The following is an 11235-nucleotide window of genomic DNA, read 5'->3' as shown; positions in this document are numbered from 1 at the left end:
TGTTTATGGTTTTCAATTCAGAAATCCAAAAGAAACTGACAGCACTTTCTAACAAAGCCTATTGCAAAGAGTTGGGACCTTGGGTGAAAAGCATATGCAACCACATGTATTGTTGTGCAGCAACATCACAAGGGAATTCACAACTTATAGTTGACAAGTGGCTGTCAGTCCGGCAACGTAACTCTGAAGTCTTCCCCAGCACCATTCAACAAATTTTAGTAAGCAGTATACCTGTAACGCATAGAGGTTGCTAGTTGCATGTTAGTAGTTAGTACAGTAAAACTTACTCGTGACGGGTGTTAATTACCCTCATCATGATTGCCTAATTGACGTTTAAATCGATAACATGCTGCTTCTAATACACGTTGAGACATATAGATTCAAATCCAGGATATGTTTTTATACAAAGCAGATTCGACTCAGAATATTCGTTGAACTTGGCTAACTGCTGTTGCACTTACTAATTTCATGGCAGCAAACGCATGATTTTCTCACCTACCTTTTTAAGCAAACAGTTGTTATTTATTGCTTAACTGTCAACTAAGTATCTACGTTAATTTTATCAGTTGTAAACAATAGAAAAATGTACGCATCAAAGCTAAAACAAGCAATAAAAACAACAGCTGACCAACGCCATTGTTAGAAGTTGGTACGAGGTGACGTAACAATCGCTGCTACATATCAAACCAAGGTGTCGCTCGAGAGCTCGTTGTTTGATTGAATATCTCGAAAACGACAAATCATAGGACAAAAAAAATTAGTGATTCAAAATCCCTGATTTTTGGCAATTCTAAATATCTAAAATGTAGAAAAAGTCACATCGCCGCTGCCGGGGCCCTTTAAAGTCTCTCTTTTTTCTTGTTGCTTTCGTCAGTTGCAGTTTTCGCGTTTATTTGACATTTCGTGTTAACTTCTATTTTACAAAGCAGGACTTTTGTGTCGATCTCTGTTGTTTAAAGGTAATAAACATTATTACGTTTGTGTAGTCAATTACTGCAGTTACAAACCCAATTACCAGAAAAAAACGCTTCTTTATTCCTAAGTGTTCAAACCAACAACGGTCCTTTTGAAAAACAAACGCAAGATTAGCAAGAAATCGTTCCAGAAGAGTTGAAGACAGTGTTGCCAGGTTGCGCTTTTGTCGCCGAATTGGGCTACTTTTGACTTCGAGTTGCGGTCTTTTTTCGTGAGTTGCGGGTTGCGCCTTTTTGGGGGGGTTTGTAAATGACATTTTTTACCGTATGACGAGTATTATTGCATTATTAGTTTGACGTCAAAAAGTTGCAAGTCCAATTTTGACAAAAGAACTAATGAAATCGCCCAGAGTGTCAGAGATTTAACATCCAACTGAGCAAAAGAATGCTTTCAGTCCGCGCAATGCAACGTTCGTTTTTCAAACAAGAGATTTAATAAAGGCCTCTGTTACCACGTAAGACAGTGGTTCTCAAACTGTGGTACGCGTACCACTAGTGGTACGCGGAACTTTTCAGGTGGTACGCGAGTAAAATTCTGTGATACCTAATTTAAGTTCAATTTATAATTGCACCTCAACTGACCCAACTGATCAGCCCTGGTTTAGGCGATACTCGTGGTTTGGACAGTCTTTTGAAATTGCTAAATACGCTAAGTCGGTTCGAGAAAGTAGGCTTATTTCTAACGCTCTATTGCAGTGGTTCTTAACCTGTGGGTAATTACCCCCAAAGGGGTAATTTGGCATTTTAAAGGGGTAACATAGATTTTCTGTTATAGTTATCTTTAGATTCTTGATAATGAGATTTGCATGCTTAGTAGCTAAAAAGCAGTATCAACCTTCCCATTAACTGCATTTGAAATGAACCTTTGAATGTACAATAAATAATGACTTTGTTTTTCGGTGGGTTTATTTTGGATTGTAAGCTATATTATGTGATGTTTTTCTAAAAAAGGGGTAATTGATATCCATCAAAACATTTTGTGGGTAACAACAGAAAAAAGGTTAAGAACCACTGCTCTATTGAAACCGGGTTTAGGTCAGTGGTCTTCAACCTCAAAGGGATCCGCGAGATGGTTTCAGGGGTTCCATGAAGGCAAATATGTTTAGTATCTTTACCAACAGAAAAATATATTTAAGTTTCTCCACCGTTTTTACAATCCTGCATACAAATGCAAACTGTTGATCACCCCTTAATTGGGCCAGAAACACTGAACAGTTACTTTTTGTGATTGTTTTTCCAATTGTGACATCATAACACACGTGGTCAAACGACTTTATAGGACAAGTGTTGTGTCAAGTTAAATAAATATACCAGAAAATGTATCAATTTGTTGTGTTGGCCGCTACAATACAGAAACTTCTTCGAAATTAAAGGACTGTGAAGGTGAATGAAAATGCTTCAAAAGCATAATAACGTATAATGCAAGAAACGAGAAACATAAAAAGACCTGTTGGTAATTACGTTGGGGGTCCGCAGACTTAAAATTTATAAAAGGGGTCCGTGACTACAAAATGGTTAGGAACCACTGGTTTAGGTGGTACGCCGCGATAGAAAAAGTTGTCAGGTGGTACGCGATCCGTATAAGTTTGAGAAACACTGACGTAAAAGGAATTGTCTCATGGCAAAAATGATTGTTTTAAAGGTCATTTTACTTTGGAATTAATCCGAAATATTTTTGTTTTAAAGTAGAGATTAAAATGTTTTAAAAAACATAAAAAGTGGATAAACGGAGTGTGTTCAATACAGTGTTACTGGAAACAGCTCAAATTCAATTTTAAAATGCACAAAAATTAAATCTAACACGTAGAAACCTGAATAACTGTCACCCCAACAGGTGAAAGTAGATAAAATTATTTGTATTTCAGGTGTTTGTAAAATTGGGCTCCTTTTGAAGGGTAAAGTTGCGCTTTTCCACACTTGGACCTGGCAACACTGGTTGAAGACGTCTCTTGTTTGCTCACATTGCAGATATATGCCATTCCTAACGATAACGCTCGAGCCAAGATGAAGGGACTTTGACCGCCACCACGCACATTTCTGAACAAAAGCGTCGCACCAGACGGGCATTTGCCTTTTAACATAGTTGACCCAGAAACTCTGTTCCGAATATTTCTCAAAGCGATGACTTGACCAGCTCTTATCGAATATTCTTTGGCGGATTTTTTATGATATGTATTATTTTGATTCACTCTAACATTCAGCAATGACATGTTTCTAGTAACAATGGTATAGTATGACCGTCTGTAAAACTAAAAAAATGATACAACGTACAGTTTTGAATGCGGAATTTGTATACTGTGTCCGATTCGCATGAGCATCAAGCACCGGTTATTTTAAAGATATACAAGGAGGGTACGGGTTCCACATAGGTCAAATTCATTTTTGTAAACGAATATTTTGGGGTCTCGATTGGTTGATGCTTATGATATTTGGGTTCTATTTTTACATTCAAAAATACTTTATTTAAACATGAAGGACACCAATATGATGCAACATTTAGCTATGAGATGTTTTAAAGCTTTTTAGTCAAAATAAGTTATGAAATATGCGTCTACATGAATATAATGCTTAAAAAGCAGGTAACATTTTGACAGAAGAAGTTGCGACTGTTGTGCACTCACCCGTAACTAAAAGAAACACAGATGCACAGTCCACAAGATTGCAAGTACGAGTGCTGGACACCCATCTCATTCGTGTGGGCAACAGTGTAGTAATGCATATAGTCATTTGATTGTCAGCCATGCAAGCAGAAAACATATTTTTGCTTCAGAGCGGGGTAGTAATAATTCATTGAAGAATTCAGGGTGTTATATAGATTTTTTAGGTTTATATCAAGACAATAATGCCGCGGTGTATGTAAATTTGGTACTTGACGTTAAACTCAGTAAATTTGTGTAACATATGAGGCGTGTGTTAGTTTACAATTACTTTATGGTAAAGCGACAAAAAGAAAAACCAATGGGACGATTGCTGCAGGTCCCATTTATTGTTCGTCTGTTTCTATTAAATGTAGTCTTAAATTTTTTTACGAGCAAAAAAATATGATTAAATAAAAACTACTCTTTGTATATGTTAAGAAGAGGTGATATTGCTTCGGCTTGTTGTTTGTTTGTTTGAAACAACAATTTTAGTGAAAACATAATTTTTGTAATAATTGATATTTCGTAATTCCAGTTCAGCAATTCAACAAAGACGTCAATGATCATGTGATTTTAATTTTAGGCGAGAAGTGTTTAATGCACAAGTTTTGAACGTACAAGTTACATGAACGCACAAGTTTTAAAACCTGTGATGACTCTGCGTTTTTTGAAGCGCTGACCACAGAAAAGTATTGGGAGTTTGTAAAACCACTCTTCGCATTATGTTTTTTGCTTTCAAAAGTGATTACATGTTTAAGAAAAATATTGTTACGTATTGCATTGAACTTTTTGTTTTCCTTCAAAAATATTTTGCTAAGTCACGTGCCATACAGGCCGAATGTCAAAATCCCGACAGACAAAAATTAAAATAACGATAGGTAAATATTGAATTCCGATAATCACTGGAATCCAATCGACGATGATTGATATTCCGATATTAGCGAGTTAAACACCACCCACCAACGAACGAGTTAGTTTACTAGCTAAATGAATCTTGTCAGTTCCCAATCTTTTGAAATCACACTGGTTTTATAGACTTTTCTTTGTACATCCGGCAAATTTGTGCAAGTCATCTCGCTACAATCGAGACAGGGCCTCAGAGTATGTATCATCGGAGAGACGGGCAGGTTTCACTACGCGCCTGAAGGAACAGCAAAGATACGTAACAAAGGGATGTCAGGAAATCGGCCATGTTGCTGTAAGTACCAAGGGACAGGGTACAGAAAATGCTGGTTTTTAGAATCTTAAACTCACGCGCCAAATGATAAACATAGAAACAAATGTTCTAATGCCGATAAGCTATCGGTCGCTTTTACACCCCATAAACACGGAATTTATCTTCGTTATCGCCGTTTTTTTCCTTGTTTTTCACCCTCTTGGTGTTATAACAACGACTGTGTTGGGTAGCTGACATTAACCTCTTGTAGGACGTCAACACGTCTGATGACTTGTACTTAGAATAAGTAAGGTAATTTGATTGAAAATGAATATGAGTGAGATTTTGTTACCTGGAAGTACTGAGAGTTTACAAACTTCCTCACATCAGATGTTTTCTACCACACAAAAGTCTGAAGAAAGTATTCACAGTGGGGTTGAAAACAGTCATCTACCTATTCCAATTCTCAAAGAAGAAACAAAATTAAATAAACTGAAGAAATTTGGGTCAAAAGTCAGCTTGGGAAGAAACAAGGTGGAACCTTTGTTTGATGAAAATCGGCCAACATCAGCACCAGTTTCCTCATCAGTTGGTGGATTTACTCTGCAAAATAGGCCGAAAACGGCTATAGATGAACTTCGTCATCAGCAATTTTATCACAAACTAAAAAAAACCTCCCCTGTTCAATCCACCAACAAGCCTAAGGAGCAGTCAGCACTGATTAAAGAAAAAGAGCCTGACTTGACACAAACTGATGTGTTTCATGAAACAGCATATATTCCATATGAGTATGCTCATGCCATGATTAGTAGAATTGTTGATGATATGAAAAGTATGAAACTGAATCATCTCTCAATTGTTGCTAAAATTGAAAATCAGTACCAATCGATTGAAAATGAAACTCAGACCCAGTTTGAGACATTTCTTCATACATTACAAGCAAAGCATCAGTCAAAAATTGATTCTTTTTACCATGTGATTAGTATTTTAAAGTCACGATTAGCTTCCTCAAGTCAAAGTTTGGACACCATTGATAGCCTGAAGTTGAAAAATAAACAGCTATTACAAGAAAAAACATCTTTAAAAGCTAAAAAAGAAGCAGCCCAAGAAATTTTTTTCATGCCACTTGTACCTGGGGTTGTGGAAGAAACTGATGAACAAGGGGAAAAGATTGCTGATGACTTACAACAAACAGAAAAGTTATTACAACCAATCGCAGAGCAAAATGATGAAGCTGATGCAATCGTCAAACCTTTGAAAACAAATGCATCTGGAATAATATTACCAGGTGACTTCACTGCACACCAAAAGGACCAGTCAGGTTTAGATGAGCAATTTGAAGCTCTGAAACCTATGGACGAAGTTAACAGACAAGTGGATATTGTTGAGGACACAATAGATGTTGATTCTATACTTAAATCTGATGATGTAACACAGTTTCTAGATGAAACAGAAGATGACATCATGAAACCATCATCAGAAGATTCAAATTATGATTCAGAGAAAACTTCAGAGGGTTTTATATCTATGAAAACAGAGGTTGCTGCTGTTGCACTAATGATTGACGGAGATTACGAATCTGCACCAGCGGCTAACTTATCAGAAAAAGATGTCTCGAATGTTAAAATAAAAAGACCCAAAACAGCAGAAAAACGTGGGGTAGACCAGCAACTGCAAAAAAGTCGCAAAATGCTGGTCGAGTTAAAGAAACAGAACGATGCATATTCCAAACAAATACAGTATCTCGAACGGCAAATTAAATCTGTTGGTCCAACAACAGGAAGTTCGGCTGGTGGTGTTGACAAAGACAAAAAGAGAATGGAAAAGCAAGTTAAGGATTTGGAAAAAAAGCTTGAGTTCGAAATCAAAAAGCTGGAAAAAATGAAAATGTCCAACACTGATTTACAAGGCAACTTACAAGCATCCTCTAAGGAATTGGCTGACCTGAAAAAAAAACTTACAGCCCAAGAGCAGGAATGTGCACATCTTCGCGAATCTGCTGGTGCTGGAGTGGTGGCACTACAGCAGGTGCCCGTATTACAAAGCGAAGTCAAAGATTTGACAACTATGAACAAAGTCCTGACAGAAAACTATAACTCCGAAAGAATCTTAAGAAAAAAGTACTACAACATGGTTGAAGACATGAAAGGAAAAATTCGCGTGTATTGCCGTGTACGTCCGTTGAGTTCCACTGAAAAGCAAAACAAAAGCGCTGTGTTTTCCCCTGATGATTACACGGTAAAAGTCGAGCAAGCCCGGGGAGATCTGAAAGAGTTTCAATTTGATCAAATATTTACAGAGTCGAATAGTCAAGAAGACATTTTCGAGGATACAAACAGTCTGGTCCAGTCAGCGGTCGACGGATACAACGTGTGTATATTTGCATACGGGCAAACGGACTCTGGAAAAACGTACACCATGATTGGCGACAAGGAACAAAAAAATCCTGGTATTACTCCTCGAGCATTCAGAAGAATTTTTGATCTGATAAAAGCGAACCAACAGAAGTTTAATTTTCAGATTTCCTGCTACATGCTTGAATTGTACAACGAAAAACTGATAGATCTCTTGGGTAAAAGTCCGACGTACGACTGGTCATAAAAAAAGACAACAAGGGGATGGTATTTGTCCAAGGATGCACAGTTGAAACAGCTGAATCTGCCGATGGTTTATACGAAATTTTTTCGAAAGGATCTGAAAGTCGTCATATTGCTTCGACAAACATGAACAGTGCAAGCTCTAGATCCCATCTTGTCATCGGAGTTGTAATCGAAAGTACAAACTTGGCAACTGGAGCTGTAACACGTGGAAAGTTGAGCTTGGTTGATTTGGCCGGGAGCGAACGTGTAGGCAAAACCGGAGCCACTGCCACTCAGCTTAAAGAGGCAAATTCTATCAACAAATCTCTCTCAGCTTTGGGAGACGTGATTTCTGCCTTGTCGAGTGAACAAGGGTTTATTCCCTACAGAAACAACAAACTTACCATGCTAATGCAGGATTCCCTCGGTGGAAACGCAAAGACACTTATGTTTGTGAACGTTTCACCTGCTGACTACAATTGTGCGGAGAGCGCAATTTCCCTGACTTACGCATCGCGAGTAAAACTAATTACCAATGATGCCAGCAAAAATGCCGAAACGCGTGAGGTTGTCAGACTGAAACAAATTATTGCCAAACTGAAAGCTGGAGAGTCGGTTGATGATGTCGACAGTTAAATCTGTGCCAATGCATCATTTTCAAAGTTTTTATCTGTGTACAGCCATATTTAACACTGCAGTTTATTTTTTAGTTTTTTTGCTCTCTCACTTGCAGTCACACCGCGTAGTTATTACTGTGCTTATGTACGATTTAGACCATTCTAAAGCTAGACTCACGGAAGATTTCTACGCTGTTATATTTGTCAACGCACAAACGTGTCATTCATTTCATTCTTTAACAAAGTGTTAACAGAATTTTTAGCTCTTCCGGCAGTTTTTTTATTGTAATATGCCAACGTTTCGATGTCCCATACGAAACACCTTCATCAGGGTAATGACATACAATGCAAACACAAGTTATTATAAAGCGAAAAGGGCGGCGAAACACACACAAAAAAGGCGATAGAAATAACGCAGTTCGCACCAATGGTCGTGTGATAACACCTGGCTCAATGGTGCAAAAGCGACCGATAAGTTATCGGCATTAGAACGTCCGTTTTAACGTTCATCGTGTTGGTGTGAGAATGTATGTTCCACGACTCCAGGAAACCTCGCTTGTGAAAATCGGTTTCTCTAGCTAACACCTGGGCAGCAGAGAAGTTTATGGTGTGACCGAGGGTAGTAGCATGTTGTGCTAATGCCGATTTTTTAGCATCTTTCTTGGCTACATCCCTCTCGTGTTCTTTACGGCGCGTATTCAGAGATCTTCCCGTCTCGCCAATGTAAATCTCCTTGCACTGTTGACATGGGATCGCGTACACCACACCCCTTGCTGCGTTTGTATCAATGGGATCTTTGGGGTGCGACAGCATCTGACGTAGGGTGTTGACTGGTTTAATCCCTACTGAGACCCCAAAGTCGATTAACATGCGACGTATTACGTCTGTTAACCTAGGAATGTATGGCAAGGTAACAAATGTACGCTCTTTGGACTGAACCTTTTTCCGAGCACCCATGGTTTTTCGGTCATGGAGGATCCAGTTCGGGTAGCCATTTAACCGCAGGGCCTGGTGTACCCTTCGTAATTCGGTTTGGAGCATTCCGGGTTCTGTGGTCAACCTTCGGGCCTGATCTGTCAGCGATTTCACCACAGCTCTCTTGTGGTGTAGAGGATGGTGAGACGTGAAATGCAAATAGCGCCTGGTGCTCGTTGGTTTGTGGTACACTTGCGTGGAAAGTCTCCCGTCTGTTGCCTGTAATACCTCCACATCCAGAAAGGGAAGCCGGTTGTTAGTTTGCAATTCCATGGTAAATGCGATCCCTTGTTGCACGTTGTTTAAGTGATCTAGAAACGCTGTAACCTGGCTAATATTGATGATGCAGAACGTGTCATCCACATATCTTTGCCAGAATCGTGGTGGTGTGGTAAACGTTTGGAGAGCGCGTTGTTCCACCGACTCCATGACCATATTGGCAACCACCACCGACACTGGAGAGCCCATGGCCGTGCCATACACTTGTTTGTAAAACTGGCCTCTAAATGTGCAGTAAGTCTGCTGCAAACAAATCTCTAGTCCAAGATGAATGTCCTCGCATGACCACTTGGTTCTATCCTTAAGGCTGTAGTCCTCCAGCAGTCTTGACTTAGCGATTCCCAGTGCCAGGTCAATTGGTATGTTGGTAAACAACGAGACTTGTGTTTGCATTGTATGTCATTACCCTGATGAAGGTGTTTCGTATGGGACATCGAAACGTTGGCATATTACAATAAAAAAACTGCCGGAAGAGCTAAAAATTCTGTTAATACGTTATGCCTGGCAGCAACAGTGTATTCGTTTAACAAAGTGTGTTGAACTTTTTGAAAACAATATATTTGAAAAGAAGTTGCCATATCACTGAATTACTCAATTTTTCAAAAAAGTTGTATTTAATATTTGAGTTGTTTTACAAATCTCCTATTCCTTGCAAGGTCTGGTCCATGTCTTCACAAATTGCTTTGATCTTGCACTTTTCCGAATAAAGACAATCTGCGATTTTAGACAAAAAAAAACTTGTACTTATTTGCCGGATTCTATTTGAATAAGAAAATATGTATTTTTGCTTAATAACAGTTATGCTTTGTGGCATAAAGGTTATGTGAACTGATTGTTACCTAAAAGAAAATATTATGGAAAAGTACGAAAAAGTGAACGTTGTTGGAAAGGGAGCAAAATATCTAGGGGGTGCTGGAACTCCGCAGCCCCCTCGCACGAGCCGCCCCTGGTAGAGCTACTGACACAGGACCTCACAACACACCGGTTTGGGAATTTTTGAATCAACAATTATTGTCACCGTAATCGCCTGTGGAAATTCCAAAACCGGCGTGTCGTGAGTTCGGAAGAGCTACTTACACCATAACTCACTTTCGATAGGTGGCGCAGGAGCTGAATTATTTATTTAGCGGCTAAATGGGGGTAGGGTGGGGAAGCAAGGTTTCAAAATTTTACATTAATAAGTAAAATGGGTCAGGCGCGCCAGACCGTTCGGCCAAGTTCCTGCCCACCGTAGGCATGTTTTGAGATATGCCGTTTTCAATCGGATTTTGTGCTCCACCTATCGAAAATTGCTGAATGTGCGGCTGAAGAGAGTTATGGTGTTAGTATATTTTGCTGTGAGTTTTTGTGTTAGTAGCTCTACCATCAAATTATACGTTGATATTTAAACTGTCGCGAGAAACTACATTAACGGTGCGACTTAAAGTCCAGAAGTATGGCAATAAACTGTGGACCTAGCATCAAGGCAAACAACACACAGGCATACATCTGAAACTTGTCCTACAAATGAGACTATGGGCGCTAATGGGTTTAACTAATCACTTGGATTGACATTGCAACCTTTTTTGGCGTGTTCGTAAGAGTGAGGAGATTTTGGCTACTTGTCGTGTGTGGCCTCGTAATTCACAGGCATGTTGCTTTACCATTGCGACTTGATTGATTCGTTATCAGTGGCGGCTCGTGCCTAAAATTTCTGGGGGTGCTGCTCCAAATTTTAGTCTTTATTTAACATATATAAGTTGGCAATATATAGAAAAGCCACATTTCTAGATTTCCAGCCATTGTTTTGCGTAGAAAAACAAGTAATACAAATCTTAATTAGTAACTCCATTGTGATGTAATTTTCGTTACGCATTAATGTACACGAGTGTAAATAGCAGACAGTGTATCATTGGGGAGTTGCGTTACTTGCATGGCAACGGGCCAAACTCAACAACATGCGGTAATAATATGGCACAAAAACACAAGTGACACAGATTTAAAATGAAGCGAATGTTAATACGGCAAAACACTCAC

At 39.0% G+C, this 11235-nt stretch overlaps 1 protein-coding gene and 1 pseudogene across 1 annotated transcript; one reads left to right on the top strand and one right to left on the bottom strand.

The window, feature by feature from the left end:
• The first annotated feature begins 2705 nt into the window (after positions 1 to 2705).
• On the top strand, positions 2706 to 8322 carry LOC145218359 (uncharacterized; annotated as a pseudogene).
• Positions 8170 to 9612, bottom strand: LOC145219710 (uncharacterized). The gene is made up of 2 exons (XM_080087033.1): positions 8551 to 9612; positions 8170 to 8199 (listed from the first exon to the last, which is right to left on the bottom strand). Exons 1-2 carry the CDS (start codon positions 9610 to 9612, stop codon positions 8170 to 8172), a joined length of 1092 nt encoding a protein of 363 aa, XP_079943159.1.
• Between the last annotated feature and the right edge of the window lie 1623 nt (positions 9613 to 11235).

The sequence above is a fragment of the Phallusia mammillata genome, chromosome 3 (genome assembly GCF_965637545.1).
Source record: "Phallusia mammillata chromosome 3, kaPhaMamm4.hap1.1, whole genome shotgun sequence".
NCBI lineage: Eukaryota > Metazoa > Chordata > Ascidiacea > Phlebobranchia > Ascidiidae > Phallusia > Phallusia mammillata.
This window is presented reverse-complemented; position numbering and strand designations above follow the sequence as displayed.

Excerpts from the sequence above, each read along its gene's own strand:
- LOC145219710 (XM_080087033.1), bottom strand. The coding sequence starts at position 9,612 with ATGCAAACACAAGTCTCGTTGTTTACCAACATACCAATTGACCTGGCA. Across the intron at positions 8,200-8,550 it reads TAAACTTCTCTGCTGCCCAG|AATGAAATGAATGACACGTT; the intron begins GTGTTAGCTAGA and ends ACTTTGTTAAAG.